General features: G+C 43.6%; 1 protein-coding gene across 1 annotated transcript in view; it reads left to right on the top strand.

Moving 5' to 3' along the window:
• The first annotated feature begins 814 nt into the window (after positions 1 to 814).
• The window catches only part of map6a (microtubule-associated protein 6a), a 16,987-nt gene continuing 664 nt past the window's right edge, over positions 815 to 17,137 (top strand). Inside the window, exons 1-5 of the mRNA XM_017489327.3 lie at positions 815 to 1,797; positions 7,245 to 7,377; positions 7,833 to 8,038; positions 13,824 to 13,934; positions 17,054 to 17,137. The exon at positions 17,054 to 17,137 is cut by the window's right edge and continues 664 nt beyond it. Of these exons, the coding sequence (XP_017344816.1) occupies positions 1,154 to 1,797; positions 7,245 to 7,377; positions 7,833 to 8,038; positions 13,824 to 13,934; positions 17,054 to 17,137 (1,178 nt within the window). The 5' untranslated portion in view covers positions 815 to 1,153. The remainder of the gene's footprint in view (positions 1,798 to 7,244; positions 7,378 to 7,832; positions 8,039 to 13,823; positions 13,935 to 17,053) is intronic.

Here is a 17,137-nt window from a genome sequence, read left to right on the forward strand (position 1 = left end):
CCGCAAAGGCTCCTGCTGACCAATCACAGTGAAGCAAAATTCAGAGTGGGCGTGGTCACGGAGGAGGAAAATAGCGCAGGTTTGTAGAGGGGGATGCTGAGACGTGGTGGTGGGGGGGGGGGGGGGGGATGGGGGGGGGGGGGGGCGGTACTAGGCGATTGGGGCGGGGCGGGGCTGCTGCGCCATGCAGAAATTCTCCCGTGTTGTTGTTAGGGCTGTTCGGATCAGGACCGTTCAGGAGTCGACCCCGATTCTGATTCAATGTCACTGGAATCAAGAGTCATTCCTCACAGATTATGAACTTGATAAACCTTTGATGAGCCCTGGTTAAATCTGTACATGACTCGCGATAACTGAATCAGCACCGATTATTTATTTTAATACAAGTCAGATTTTTTTTGTCACGAGATTTCTATCATGTAAAATTCAGTCTTGTATTGTAATGAGATATATTTTTCACACAGTGACCAAACAATGTCATATTCTCTCACTTTGTATCGTACACTCCCATACAATAAAGGCACCAAACTGTACTTTTCCTTGTTGCTGGGGTGGAACCATGAAGAGTAGGCCACCTGATTTAGGTGCGTGTGGTAGGCCTACCTTTAATCATCGATTACAGGAAAGCTTAAAGTTCCTTAAGGTCCACTTATGTACCTTCAATTATTTTGTGTTGACGGTGTGCGACCACAGCGAGAACGAGCAGTGTCTTTATTTCAGAGCCGATTCAGTGTGTGGAATCGATTCAAAGGCTTTGAGGAATCAGAGAATCGGCTCTTTTTTAGGGATTGACTCCCCAGCCCTGGCTGTTGGGGATGTGCACGAGCGCAGCAGGGCGAGCAGACAGACATCGCGAGCTTCAGGCTGTTCGATGCGTTAAATTACAAACAAAAAATAGAAGAGTCTCGATTATCATCTTCATCACCATCATCATCATCATCACCGCAGGGATGATTTTAAAATAACGGTGTTTTTGAGAAGGAAGAGGAAATTAAATCTCTGATACCCGGACATTGCGCGTTCTGCTGCCGTAAGGGCGATCGAGACGCACGAGACAACGGATTTCGTGCTCCTGAATCGGTCAGATTGCACCGGGGACGGAGTGAGCGCGACTGATTCAACCTACGGATTAACACGTAACCGTTATTAAAGCATGGCGTGGCCGTGTATCACCCGCGCGTGCTGCATGGCCCGGTTCTGGTCTCAGCTGGACAAAGCCGACATCTCGGTGCCTTTGATCTTCACGAACTACTCGGACGCGTGCGACACGGTCCAGCCGCGCGCTCATCCCAGAACAAGCGGGGTCGCCATAGAAACGCAGCCTGGCGGCGTTGGGAGCGCGCAGGAGGTCGTCTCTAAAGGCCCGGGCGCGCCCACGACGGCCGCGTCCAGCGAGAGCGCGCAGGGCTCCGTGATGCGTCAGGACTTCAAAGCATGGAACGTGCGTCGCGAGCCCAGCTGCAAGCCCAAGCGCGAGTACCACGAACCGGAAGTGCCCTTGTGCACCGAGACGCAGTACCAGAAGGACTTTAAGCCGTGGCCTATCCCGCGCAGGGATCACCCGTGGATCCCCAAAGCCAGCCGCGCGGAGCAGGACGGCGGCGTGGAGAAGGGCCAGATCGCCGACAGAGTGCAGGAGAAGGAGATCCTGAAGCGGAGGCAGGCCAGGAAGACGGAAGACCGGACCGACAAGGGGTCAGAGGTCAAGCACGAGCCGCAGAAGTTCGGAGGACGGGCGGCCGCCGACGCGCTCAATCGACAGATCAAAGACGAGGTCGGCACCGAAAGTTCCCACAGGTGAAGTTTCTTTCACTCTATGAAAGAGTCCCAATAAAATCCCACAACTTCTCTGCCCTGTGTGCCACAGATTATAGGTGTGTAGTTTCACCTCACAGTTTAACACGCTGCACTAAACCTGCAAGCACACACTCCTCTCTACCCTCTTTCAGGGTTCTTAAAGGTTCCTAGTTTCCTAAAGAACTCGGAGACCCTTTCTGACAAAAGCGCACTACGTTGTAGGGTTCTACACAGGACCTTTCAGGGTTCCACCAGAGCCACAAACAACTTTTTTTTCCTACAGTAGTAAAGCGTTCACTAGGGTTAGGGTCAGTGATAGGGTTAGGATTAGTGATAGGGTTAGGGTCAGTGATAGGGTTAGGGTCAGTGATAGGGTTAGGGTCAGTGATAGGGTTAGGGTCAGTGATCGGGTTAGGGTTAGTGATCGGGTTAGGGTCAGTGATAGGGTTAGGGTTAGTGATCGGGTTAGGGTCAGTGATAGGGTTAGGGTCAGTGATAAGGTTAGGGTCAGTGATAGGGTTAGGGTTAGTGATCGGGTTAGGGTCAGTGATAGGGTTAGGGTTAGTGATAGGGTTAGGGTTAGTGATAGGGTTAGGGTTAGTGATCGGGTTAGGGTCAGTGATAGGGTTAGGGTTAGTGATAGGGTTAGGGTTAGTGATAGGGTTAGGGTTAGGATGGATGAGACGCTGCAGTGGATGGATAGGACTCCCTGAGGTTGATCAGGGAGAGATTAAAGTTGTACTTCATGCAAAAGTCTAATTAGCACCAATGTTTCCGTGGTGTTTAATGAAGCGACTGAGTGAAATCATGGTTGTTTTGGAGCTGAGAATGATGGAGAAAACGGACGATCACAGATGAGAGTCACGTTCATGCTGGGAGGCTTTGAGTCGGTCTTTCCCTGAATCGCTCCGTTAAAGCAGTGGCTTTGCTTCCTTAGTTACGCAGCGATGCTACGAGGCTAATGTAAGGAATCGGTAATGGCAGCCTATAGGCTCCAGTTTAGCGTCAGGCAAACTGGAGAGGGTTCTTATTGGCTGGAGGTCTGCTGATGGCTCCGCCCCTTCGGCGGAGTGTTTGGGGCTCCTCGATTTCTTTCTCTGTGCTTATAGCATATGGCCCACGTATGAATAATCTTCTCTCTGAGGTGCCTTATTGCTGAAATGCCCCACTGTTTACCCACAATGCCCCTCTCTGGCATCTCCTCACATTTCTATATGCTGCCAGTGCGTCACCATGGCAACGGGCCCTTTCACAAAGGCAGTGAAGTAGTAAAGGCGTAGGAGTGTGTGTGTGTGTATGTGTGTGTGTGTGTGCACACTCAAGCAGCACCAGAATTAAACACTGCTGGTTTAAAGTCAATGTGATTGTACGGGGTGTGTGTGTGTGTGTGTGTGTGTGTGTGTGTGTGTTGGGTTTTACAGTCAGTACCAAGCACGAGATGATCATCAGGACACCAGAGTCATTGTTATGAAGCTCTCTGCATGTCTGTTTTTCTCTCGTCTCATATGCTGATGTTGTTTTTCCTGTTTCTGTTTATTGTAAATAACAAGTGGTTTATAATTCTCTGGAGAACGTGCTGTTACAGGAGAATAGTCAACGCCCGGGTCAGTGTGATGAAGTGTATTAGAGGAACTGGTTATTCTCCTCTAACGGCATGTCCCTGAGTGTTTTATTCCTCTTCCACCACAGCAATTTAACAACAATTAAATTGTTGTCACGTCATACTTTCGATCCGTTTATAGGTCCGTCGGCAAAACGAGTTACTTCCTGTTCTCACTTACGTTATAGCAGCTATAAACACTCGTTCCCTCACCAGCTGCTCTTTATTCTCTCTCTTTATTCTCTCTCTTTATTCTCTCTTTATTCTCTCTCTTTATTCTCTCTCTCTCTATTCTCTTTATTCTCTCTCTTTATTCTCTCTTTATTCTCTCTCTTTATTCTCTCTTTATTCTCTCTCTTTATTCTCTCTCTATTCTCTCTCTTTATTCTCTTTATTCTCTCTCTTTATTCTCTCTTTATTCTCTCTCTATTCTCTCTCTTTATTCTCTCTCTTTATTCTCTCTTTATTCTCTCTCTTTATTCTCTCTCTTTATTCTCTTTATTCTCTCTCTCTATTCTCTCTCTTTATTCTCTTTATTCTCTCTCTTTATTCTCTCTTTATTCTCTCTCTATTCTCTCTCTTTATTCTCTCTCTTTATTCTCTCTTTATTCTCTCTCTTTATTCTCTCTCTTTATTCTCTTTATTCTCTCTCTTTATTCTCTCTTTATTCTCTCTCTATTCTCTCTCTTTATTCCCTCTCTTTATTCTCTCTTTATTCTCTCTCTTTATTCTCTCTCTTTATTCTCTCTTTATTCTCTCTCTTTATTCTTTCTCTTTATTCTTTCTCTTTATACTTTCTCTTTATTCCCTCTCTTTATTCTCTCTCTTTATTCCCTCTCTCTATTTCCTCTATTTATTCTCTCTCTTTATTCTCTCTCTTTATTCTCTCTCTTTATTCTCTCTCTATTCTTTCTCTTTATTTCCTCTCTTTATTCTCTCTCTTTATTCCCTCTCTCTATTTCCTCTATTTATTCTCTCTCTTTATTCCCTCTCTTTATTCTCTCTCTTTATTCTCTCTCTTTATTCCCTCTCGTTATTCCTTCTCTATATTCCCTCTCTGTATTCTCTCTTTATTCTCTCTTTATTTTCTCTTCACATTAATAAGACAAGCAGAAAGCTTGAAGTTACAGCTTCACCTCTGACTGTTACAAGGCGCTGACACTGGAGACTCCTTCCTTACACATTTCAGTGTCCTTCAGCGTTTTATTAAATCCATTTATTATCAGCACAGCGTCCTTGCGTGCACGGCCCTGTGAACGAACCGTTGCTATAGAAACGATAACGTATAGAAATTGTATTTAATGAATTATAGAAATGCCTCCTGTACTGAGCTGTGAAGCAGACGTGCGGTAGTATACGGGTTTAAGCCGTGTGCTCCTGATGGGAGGCAGAGGATTCATTTGAGTAATGGCTCTGTAGTGGTTTTCCTCTGCTGCTCTCAATTATCTTGTAATCGTGTTACTCTGACGATAATTTCCTCTACTTCGGGAATATGATGAGAGAGAGGGAGGGAGAGAGAGAGAGAGCGAGAGTGGGAGAGAGCGAGAGAGTGAGAGAGAGTGAAAGAGAGAGAGAGTGAAAGAGAGAGAGTGAATGAGAGAGAGAGCATGAGTGAGAGAGAGAGAGAGGGGGGAGAGAGAAAGGGAGAGAGAGAGTGAGAGAGAGAGCGCGAGTGAGAGAGAGAGATGGAGAGAGAAAGAGTGAGGGAGAGGGAGAGAGAGAGTGAGAGAGAGTGAGTGAGAGAGAGTGAGAGAGAGCGAGAGAGAGAGAGATGGAGAGAGAAAGAGTGAGGGAGAGGGAGAGAGAGAGTGAGAGAGAGTGAGTGAGAGAGAGAGCACGAGTGAGAGAGAGTGCGAGTGCGAGTGAGAGAGAGAGAGAGCGAGTGAGAGTGAGAGAGCGAGTGAGTGAGAGAGAGAGAGAGAGAGAGAGGAAGAGAGAGAGAGCGCGAGTGAGAGAGAGAGAGAGAGCGAGCGAGTGAGAGAGATAGAGAGAGGAAGAGAGAGAGAGATAGAGAGAGAGGGAGAGAGAGAGAGAGAGAGAGTGGAGAATCCACTGGGGCAAAACTCATGAGTCATTCATCAATAAACACATTTGTCCTTATGGAAACATTCCGTCCTGTACATTTCATTGTAAAGCTTACATTTTATTTTATAATCTAAAATCTGATTGGTGATACACACACACACACACACACACACACACACACACACACACACACACACACCTGTTAGCGCAACACTTTAACTGAATTCAGTATTAATGCTTGTCTGTTATGTTGCTTAGCAAACAAAGCCTAATGCTGACAGACTGAATTGTGAATATTATTCATAATCATTATAATTATTTATTAAACACTGGATTTGATCATATCATGTTTGTTGCTGCTTTATAATAGCAATAATATACTCGAGTGTACGTGTGTGTGTGTGTGTGTGTGTGTGTGTGTGTGTGTGTGTGTGTGTGTGCATGTTAAGAACACCCTTACCCGTTATAAAATGACTGTAACACACACCCTCGGGTGATTTATGGCTGTATTGCGTATGGTGTATTGACTCGTATGTATTCTCCTCAGTTTCTGTGCATTACATTACATGAAATGATAAAACTGGAATCATAATCCGCGTTAGGTGTAAACACGGCCCTCGACCCTCCACGGCTCAGCTGTAGACATGAGATAAATGTAAGGTGCTCTTCATCAAGCTCTCTTAGTGAACTGACTTCCTAATAGCGCCACCTAGTGAGCCAGCTAGCAAAGAGCAAGCCTGAAGCTGTTTTAGTCATTTAAACTTCAATTTACTATGACCTTTTTATGAATAAGGCTTTCCCAGTATTCAACTAGAGAAATCTTGACACAATAAATGACAGAAAATGTGCTGCTGCGTTCTTTATTATAGCTGTATGAATTATATATATATATATATATATATATATGCACTTTACAGATTTTTTTCTGCGCTTATTTATAAAAATAGATGTGTGGTGCGTTTCTCTCTCTCTCACACACACACACACACAGAGAGAAGAAAAGGTGAATCAGCTCATATTACGGATGCTGTAAAAGTGCTGTGTCATGAAAATCCTGGGTTTCCTACAGTACGGTTTAACCTGACACTCCTGATGGCTTTCAGGGGTTCAGGATGCTGCTGAAAACACACACACACACACACACACACACACACACACACACACACACACACACACACAGTGGTGCAGTGGTGGTGATTTCCCCTGAATACAGTAGTGTGTACGTATCAGGAAGCTCAGACTCTGTGTTATTTCTGTTTGTGTAAGTCAGGGGGCTTACACTTCATGATCCCACTTCATCTTAGTCTCCAATCAGTTATCCAGCGCACCTGCTGTTAGGCTGGAATGAGAACCTGCAGCCACAGCAGCGCATTGCCGAACGCATTACCGTCTATATAGTAGCCGAGATACATGTATTTTTCCCCACTACAGGCCTATAGTAGGAAAGTATGCGATTTGGGACACAGCCGAACTCTCTTGATCACCGTAAAACTGCCGTGTGTGATCGTGTCCTGTCTCAAAATGCGGTGAAAACGACGTTAATAACGTGATTAAGGTGTTTACATGTCACTACTACACGTCCATAATGCGACCAAAACAGGAGCACTCCACCTGTCTTAATTAGATTATTGCTTACTTCGATTATGACCTTAATTAGATTAAGGTAAGTAAAAATTGCTGTTTACATGGTAGTTTCTTAATCAGAGTATGGTCTTAATCGGATTAAGAGTGGATTATTGTTGTCCATGTAAACGCAGCTAGTGGTTCTCATCTCTGATCTCGTCCTCTTTCTGCGTTTTTATCAATTTGATTCTTTTTGCAGGCGGGAGACGAGCTACAGCGCCAGCTACAGGGGAGAACAGTCCACTGTGCAGCTGAGTGATACCGATAACAAGGCGCAGGACAGGAGGAGAGTGCGCATGCTGTACAGCCAGCCCCACTTCGAGACCGCTAAAGTGAGACAACATTCCGCTCAGACATACTCAGCACATTCAGCACATGTTCATGAGAGAAATGTAGAATTGGAATAGAAAACTTGTAGAGTTTTCTGTTTGCAGTCTGAGCTCTTAGTCTACACGTTTCTACTGTACACATTACACAGTGCAGTTTTATCGGTCTCTATCATGCGTTTGTAAACAGGTGTAAGAGACGTCCGCACGAGACGCTGATGTCTACAGAGACCGCATAAATGGATGAAGTGAAGTCTTTTTTATTGAGCACACTCATTTCTGTTTCTTTCTGCAAACACTCATCATCAAAAATGTCAATCCCAGCAGCGAAATAAAGAAGAAGGATCAAGTAGATCTGCTAAGAAATAAATGAGCCACGCCCACTTTCATAAATATCCACTAGAACGTGTGTAACTGGTGCATTTGTAATGGTAGGTTTTGCGTTTTATGATTCTTTGTAGGCGGACAGATCCAGTCTCCCGCGCTCCAAGCCGAAAAAGCCGGCGTCCTCTTCGTCCACTCGCGGTAAAGCGGTGAAGAAGTCGAAGGAGAAGCAGGTGGCGCCGGGGTCGGCGCGCGGCTCCAAGAAGAAGAGCTCCGAGAACCAGCGGCCGAGCGACAAGGAGAAAAGTAAAGAGATGAACAACAAACTGGCTGAGGCGAAAGAGTAAACACCACCGCACTTCTCCTCTCACTTCCTCTCTTCCTCAACACAGCCGCCGAGGCTGGACCAATCAGCTAAGAGCTTTTCACTCAGCGACTCACTGTAGTGCTCTTCCTCTCTCCCACACTCATCTGTCTGTCTCTCTCTCTCTCTCTCTCTCTCTTTCAGACACACACATCCTGATCTTGCCAAATGACAGATGTCCCTGGATCAAAAGGGGCGGAGCTTAAGTTAAACATGATCATCCGGTTACATCCTCAATAGTATGACATCAGCGCTAGCGTTTCTTCTTCAGCTCCATGTAGGGATTAGAATAAGATACTGGCTTTAATCGCACAGTGTAATCGTTCAGCAACATTAGCTAAGCTAGCCAAGCTACCCGTCTGTCGTTAATGATGTCGTTAAACTAGCTAACATTAGGTGAGGTATTAAATGATGTAAAGGAAATGAAAAGGCATTTATCGTTAGTCAAACTGCTAACTAGGTTTACGATTGGTTAATGAGATTGGATTTAAGCTCCGCCCCTGTTTGACCCAGGGACATGACAAAATCAGGACATATGTGCGTCTGTCTCTCTCTGTCTCTCGCTTTTCTCTTTCTCATCTATATGTGTCTGTCTACCTGTCCCTGTCTCTATCTCTCGTTCTTCTCTCTCTGTCTCTGTCTCTTAAGGTCGTCGGGTTCTTGTGATTATGAAACGTAACACGCCCCCGTCATTATGCAGTCACTCATCATTTAATGCATTCGCCTCAGCTCCGCCCACCTGCCCCCATCCCACCCTGCCCCACCTTCGCTCCTCGTCTCCAGTGGCAAGGTTTCCATGGCAACCGCTACACCGGTTGGCCCATGGATGGTGCCGATGATGCCGATGCTGATTCACTGCATGGAGCGGCTGATGGGAATGCATTAATACGCTCGGGACGAGTTTACCGAAAGGAACTCTGTCGTGTTCGTGTCGCTGATGAATTTTACGCAGCATGAACCCTAAACCAGACATTTCCATCTCTAACTCTCCCAGAACAACAACAACAACAACAACAACAACAAGAAAAAAATGACACAAACCCTTTGATGAATGTGTGCATCCTCCCTGCCTGCTTGTGCTGTGTGTGTGTGTGTGTGTGTGTGTGTGTGTGTGTGTGTGTGTGTGTGCCTGTCTGGGCATGCATCTCTGGCTCTCTGGCTGTGTCTCAAATCGCGTACTACATTCTAGTGCACTATTAATACACAGACAGAGTGTCCTTACTAAAGAGGAAGCCCATGTTACTCTACTGTTACATTACAGTAAGTTATAAATGACTGTATGACCACATGAACTGCTCAAAATTACACTAATTACACGTTCAGAAAAACGGGAAATTATTATTAGTTTACTGTCATTTTACTAAATGATCCGTCAGCTGTGGTAAATTGGCGTAAACCGTAAAATAAAATGTTTTAGGAAAAAGGACGATTAGGGTTATTTGACAGTTGTTTACATTTGTATATAGTTTATATAGTTACTTGTCATTTTATCAGTTCTTCTTATAGTAAAAAGCTAAATATCAGCTGTTACAGTAATACAGTAAACTTTACGAAAAACAGTTTCAGGCATTTTCTAGAATAATCTTTACAAATATATTTATGAATTATTTATTAGCGAATTAATTATGTGTCATAATTATTTATGTAGCCATTTTATTACTGTATTTGTATTTTATTCATCTCGTAATTTCACTTATTCATTCGATTTTTTGGTTTGTAATTTTACAACTTAATCCGAGAAACAAAACCGTAATAAATAAGTAAACACTGCAGAAGGGAAAATGTACAGACTGGGTTTCATTCATGCCCCAAGCCCTTGTTTTATTTAATACGTTACATTATAGAATGATACTTGCTAATTGCTAAGCTAGCTGTTCAGCAGTGTATGCTAAGCTGTGTGGTGTTAGACAGCTAGCTGTGTTTAATGCTTTCTCTCGGTAGCTGTTAGCTAGCTCGGAGGGTGTGACAGAGGAAACCCTGCCGTCGCTAAACAAGGAAGTTCAACCTTTAATAACGTTTCTTATTAGCACTAAACGTTATTGTTGGACTGTACAGCATTCCAGCTAGCACACAGCGAAGTGCATCGTGTCGGAGCAGTGTGCACAGCGCGCGATTTGAGACACGCCCTTGTTTATTTTCGATGATTACCACGAAAGGAGTGATTTAGAGGAAGTCCAGCTCCTCCAGCGCTGTGTAATTTACATCATTTCCTCCCGGCACTAGCGTGTGTGTCAAGTTACACAGAAGGCCGTTGGGTAATGAGGGGTGGGTCGCTGTTGCTACGACAAGCATCTAGATCAGAGTGATGTGATTATGCATTATAGGATGTTTTGTGTTATTTGTCTTCTGGGGAAATAGCGTAGATTAGATTTTAGAGCTCGGCTCTGTGTGTGTGTGCGTGTGTGTGTGTGTGTGTGTGTGTGCGTGTGTGTGCGTGCGTGTGTGTGTGTGTGTGTGTGTGTGTGTGTGTGTGTGTGTGTTAGATAACATCCGATTAAAAGACCAAATCAGGATTTGGTGATGATGAATGAAGAAAATTTAATACTCTCACACACACACACACACACACACACACACACACACACACACACACTCAGTGTAGAAGAGTGAGTCAGTGTGTAGGAAGTGAATGATCAGTAAACTTGAATTGACGGCTTTGCATTTAGTCTGAATTCCTTCATGGGCGTGTGTGTGAGAGTGTGTGTGTGAGTGTGTGTGCGAGAGTGTATGTGAGAGAGTGTAAGAGAGTGTGAGAGAGTGTAAGAGAGTGTAAGAGAGTGTGTGTGTGAGAGTATGTGTGAGAGAGTGTGTGAGAGTGTGTGTGTGAGAGTGTGTGAGAGAGCGTGTGTGTGTGTGTGAGAGAGAGTGCGTAAGAGAGAGTGTGTGAGAGAGTGTATGTGAGAGTGTATGTGAGAGAGTGTGTGTGAGAGTGTGTGTGTGAGAGTGTGTGTGAGAGTTTATGTTAGAGAGAGTGTGTGTGTGAGGGTGTGTGTGAGAGCATGTGTGTGAGAGCGTGTGTGTGTGAGAGTGTATGTGAGAGTATATGTGTGAGAGAGAGAGTGTGTGTGTGAGAGAGAGTGTGTGTGAGAGTATATGTGAGAGAGAGTGTGTGTGTAAGAGCGTGTGTGCAAGCGTGTGTGAGTGTGTGAGAGCATGTGAGAGTGTGTGTGTGAGAGAGAGTGTGTGTGAGAGTGTATGTGAGAGAATGTGTGTGTGAGAGTGTGTGTGCGAGCGTGTGTGAGAGCATGTGTGTGAGAGCGTGTGTGTGAGAGCGTGTGAGAGAGTGTGTGTGAGAGTGTGTGTGTGTGAGAGTGTGTGTGTATGAGAGGGTGTGTGTGTGAGAGTGTGTGTGAGAGTTTGTTAGAGAGAGTGTGTGTGTAAGAGTGTGTGTAAGAGTGTGTGTGCGAGCGTGTGTGCGAGAGCGTGTGTGAGAGTGTGTGAGAGCGTGTGAGAGCGTGTGAGAGAGTGTGTGTGTGAGAGAGTGTGTGTGTGAGCATGTGTGCGAGAGCGTGTGTGTGAGAGCGTGTGTGAGAGCGTGTGAGAGCGTGTGAGAGAGTGTGTGTGTGAGAGAGTGTGTGTGTGAGAGATTGTGTGTGTGAGAGCGTATGTGAGAGTGTGTGTGTGTGTGTGTGTGTGTGTGTGTGTGTGTGGTGGATCATGTGCCACCCCGCTGGCGTTCCCTCGTCTGTCTCTGCTCTGGTGTGTGTTCTGGGACTTGGGGTTTCTCCCTCTTCTTCATTTCCTGTGTCTGATTTTTGTAACCACAAGTGTGTGTCTCGCTCTTCGTTCAGGAAATCAATAACACTGGATCCTGATCTCCTCGTGCAGTTTCTCCTTCTGGATTTGGGAATTATGGGAATGTTTTTACAGAGGGCCTCTTCACACTGAATACCACGTGCTTTTTCACAAACCCCTAAACCGCCATACTGACGCCACACATCTTTCTTTCTCATCAACCGAAACCATGGATATATTTTTATTTACAATGTTATTTACGTTTTTTTATTTCAGACAGCTCACATGACGACGGGGTTACGCCGAAATCAGTGAAACCGTTACCCATCAGCCCCTGCACATCAGGTGTTCACTCGCAACTGCTTTCGCACGCCTTGTCTTCAGTGTGAATCGGCCTTAAGGATGTTTTCCAGAAAATCCGTGGGCGGGAAACAAACGTGGGCTAGTTTTGTTGCACTTCGGTGACCTTCGGAAGCCGCTGATTAGCATTAGCATTAGCATTAGCGCAGCGTAATGGTGGTGTTGAGTACGCAGAGACAGATGTGGGCTTCGCGGGGGGGGGGGGGGGGGGGGGAGGGGGGGGGGTTGAGTCGACCGTGCTCTACACGCCGCGCCTGCTTATCACTGGTGCTATTTTTACTTCGTGCACTGTTCAAATGACGAGAAACGAGTGACGGAGCGGCGATGATGAACCTGTGATCATGTGACCTGTACTTTTTCTCTGCTTGCTCATAATTATAGAAAAATGTTGCTAATAAACGCGAAACGCAGAAGCCGAAGTGTCTCGCTTTGTTTTGTTTGAGAGGTGGGAGGGCTCCCTCTCTTCTCTCTCTTCTCTCTCTCTCTCTCTCTCTCTCTCTCTCTCTCTCTCTCTCTCTCTTTCCTTTCCCTCTTCTTTCTCTCCTCTCGCCCCACTGACTCATCTCTCTCTTTTTTTTTTTCTTATTTTCACTTCCCAACTCGTCCCACTCGTCCCTTCACCTCGTTCTTCCCATTAGCCCCCTCTGCTTTGTTTTCCTGTTTGCCCCTTACTTCCTATTCACCTCTGTACCCCATTTGCCCCATCTTCCCAGTCGCCCTGTCCTTCTATTCACCCCTCTGCGCCCCTTCTTTCCATCCGGCCTTACTTCCTACTTGCTCTTTTCCTCTCTTCTCATTCCTTCGTCACTTTCCATTCCTCTGCTCATTCTTCCCAAACACCTGTTCATCACATTCCCTGCCCTCTTCCTGTTTGCCCCTCTTCCTATTTCCTTAATCCCTTCCTGATTATCCCACGCTTCCCATTCTTCCTCTTCGTATTCACCTCTTCGTGCCTCATCCTATTTTCCTCCGTCTCCGGTTCGACCCCCTCTACCCATTCACATTCCCTCTTTCCTGCCTCATCCCTCTCTTCCCCGGGAGCATGGAGGGTTTGGGAGTAAACGGTAGGTGAACAATAGTGTGTTGTTGTTGTTGTTTGTCTTGTGTTCCTGTCCGTGTTGTGTGTGTGTGTGTGTGTGTGTGTGTGTGTGTGTGTGTGACTCCACATGGAAGAGAACTCCAGTAGGGCAGCGTTATTTAATGATTAAATATTAACACACCTCTGTTTATGTCGTCTGTAACCCGAGCCTCCTTTCACACGGCCTTCTTATTCCTGAGGGAGCGTTCATAAATCCGATATATCATCCGAGTCACTGTCCGATATATCTGATACATGCGCTAAGATATAAAGTATTATTAAGCGATATCCAGCGTGATCATTCAGTATAGTTCAGCAATCTGTACAGATAAATGAAGGATGCTAGCGGCGTTCGATTCACTCCTCTTTTCAGTAAAAACGACAGATTAAGTGTTACTGCTAGATTACTGAACTCAGGTGATGATGTCATGACGGAGGATTTTCTCGCATCCCAGTAATCCGATGTGTATTTACTCGCATGATTTATTCGCGATGTTATGAGAGAGGTTTGAAATCTGATGTAGCTAATCCGTGGCCTTTTTTCTCGTCTCGTTTTTTTTTTTTTTTTTTTGGTTGTTTTTTTTTTTTAAGGCTCGTGCTAAAACAGCAGCACTACATTCAGCTCTGTCAGCCAATCCGAGATATCGGTTGGGTGCAGACGCTAAAGCAACACCTGTGGCGCTGCGCTCTACCTGACCCAAGGTAAAGACACACCCGAGACGAGGCACGGCCTTTCATTAACCCTTTATATATGATACAGACAGGCAGCACACACGGCATGCACACATCAATCTCTTCCATATGGAGAGCGTTAGCCTGTAGCAGCGGCATTGTTCTGTCCTGAAGTTCTGTTCGGAATGTGTACATTCACTTACGCAAAATATTTAGCATATTGAATACATATTCAAATATAAACCATTTGCATATGAGATCTATGCATTCTGTGTGTTTGTGAGGTAATACATCGTCTGATATATCTCACCATGATTATCTGATGTCCAATATATCGTCTGATATATCTCACCATGATTATCTGATGTCCGATATATCGTCTGATATATCTCACAATTATCTGATATGTCCAATATATCGTCTGATATATCTCACGCTTATCTGATATGTCCGATATATCGTCTGATATATCTCACCATGATTATCTGATGTCCGATATATCGTCTGATATATCTCACAATTATCTGATATGTCCAATATATCGTCTGACATATCTCACCATGATTATCTGATATGTCCGATATATCGTCTGATATATCTCACCATGATTATCTGATGTCCCGGTATATCATCTGATATATTCCACCATGATTATCTGATATGTCCGATATATCGTCTGATATATTTCTCCATGATTATCTGATATGTCTGATATGCCATCTGATATACCTCACCATGATTATCTGATATGTCTGATATATCGTCTGATATATCTCACCATGATTATCTGATATGTCCGATATATCCTCCGATATATCCCACCATGATTATCTGATATGTCCGATATATCGTCTGATATATCTCACCATGATTATCTGATGTCCGATATATCGTCTGATATATCTCACAATTATCTGATATGTCCATTATATCGTCTGATATATCTCACGCTTATCTGATATGTCCGATATATCGTCTGATATATCTCACAATTATCTGATGTCCAATATATCGTCTGATATATCTCACGCTTATCTGATATGTCCAATATATCGTCTGATATATCTCACCATGATTATCTGATGTCCGATATATTGTCTGATATATCTCACAATTATCTGATGTCCAATATATCGTCTGATATATCTCACGCTTATCTGATATGTCCGATATATCGTCTGATATATCTCACCATGATTATCTGATGTCCGATATATCGTCTGATATATCTCACCATGATTATCTGATATGTCCGATATATCGTCTGATATATCTCACAATTATCTGATATGTCCAATATATCGTCTGATATATCTCACCATGATTATCTGATATGTCCGATATATCGTCTGATATATTTCTCCATGATTATCTGATATGTCTGATATGCCATCTGATATACCTCACCATGATTATCTGATATGTCTGATATATCGTCCGATATATCTCACCATGATTATCTGATATGTCCAATATATCGTCTGATATATTTCTCCATGATTATCTGATATGTCTGATATGCCATCTGATATACCTCACCATGATTATCTGATATGTCTGATATATCGTCTGATATATCTCACCATGATTATCTGATATGTCCGATATATCGTCTGATATATCTCACCATGATTATCTGATGTCTGATATATCATCTGATATATTCCACCATGATTATCTGATATGTCCGATATATCGTCTGATATATTTCTCCATGATTATCTGATACGTCTGATATGCCGTCTGATATACCTCACCATGATTATCTGATATGTCTGATATATCGTCAGATATATCTCACCATGATTATCTGATATGTCCAATATATCCTCCGATATATCCCACCATGATTATCTGATATGTCCGATATATTGTCTGATATATGTCACCATGATTATCTGATATGTCCGAGATATCGTCTGATATATCTCACCATGAATATCTGATATGTCCGATATATCGTCTGATATATCTCAACACGATTATCTAATATGTCCGATATATCATCTGATATATTTCTCCATGATTATCTGATATGTCTGATATGCCGTCCGATATATCTCACCATGATTATCTGATGTCCGATATATCGTCCGATATATCTCACCATGATTATCTGCTGTCCGATATATCGTCCGATATATCTCACCATGGTTATCTGATGTCCCGATATATCATCTGATGTATTTCATCATGATTATCTGATATGTCCGATATATATCATCTGATATTTCACCATGATTATCTGATATGTCCGATATATCGTCCGATATATTCCACCATGATTATCTGATATATCCGATATTTCATCAGATATATTTAAAACAGTGTTAGTGTGATATATCTGAAATATCTCCCAGTATGAATTTCACTGATTAATTGTCCGATATATCGATATATCACGCCACAAGTTTCGGTAATGGGACCTCAATTATAAACAATGGCCTAAGCGTCTGCTCACACATCCACATAATTCGAAACAAACTGTATTTTGATCATATAATATAAGATTTGAGTTTTGTACGTAACATCTTTAGACGAGACGATGTGATCAGTTGCTTCATCCTAGAGCATATTGTGTAGTTTGTGTACAGTGTATATTATTTACAGTGTGTGTTGATTGTATTTTGTGTGTGTTTGTGTTTTTGTTGTAGTCTTACCTGAACATTTTGAAGTCTTGAACAACCTGACAAACCCGTGCAGAATTAAGCTCAACTCTAAATCTAATCTAAACGACTGGTTTGGTTTGATTTGGTCTGAAGAGCCAGATTGCAACCTGCAAGATCCTGAAGCTCGTAGCCAGAAAAGTGTTGTTTTCTTAAAAAAGTGATTCGTTCAGATAGAATGCAGTGAGCTGGAAAAGATGAAAAGAAATGCTCATGGTGATGTCATTTAATCAAGTTTGTAATTGTCCGAGTTGATTTAACCTAAGCTCCGCCCTCCTGTCACTCAGCAAAATCTGATCATAATAAACAGCCTAGTAATAATACACTAATGCTAATAACAACACACGGGATGTTCAAGGCTTCATTTCCACTTGAACTGGATGAAATGTCTTATCTCTCTCTCTCTCTCTCTGTCTGTCTGTCTCTCTCACTCTCTCTCTCTGTCTCGCTCTCTTTCCCCGTCTCTCTCCATCCTAACCCTAGTGAATCAGAGTCTGCAGTTGGACGAGTCAGCGATTTTTATTCCTCTGGGACTTCTGGAGGAGAGCAGGAGCCACAGGAACCTCG

Source organism: Ictalurus punctatus, chromosome 16 (genome assembly GCF_001660625.3).
Source record: "Ictalurus punctatus breed USDA103 chromosome 16, Coco_2.0, whole genome shotgun sequence".
Classification (NCBI taxonomy): Eukaryota; Metazoa; Chordata; class Actinopteri; order Siluriformes; family Ictaluridae; genus Ictalurus; species Ictalurus punctatus.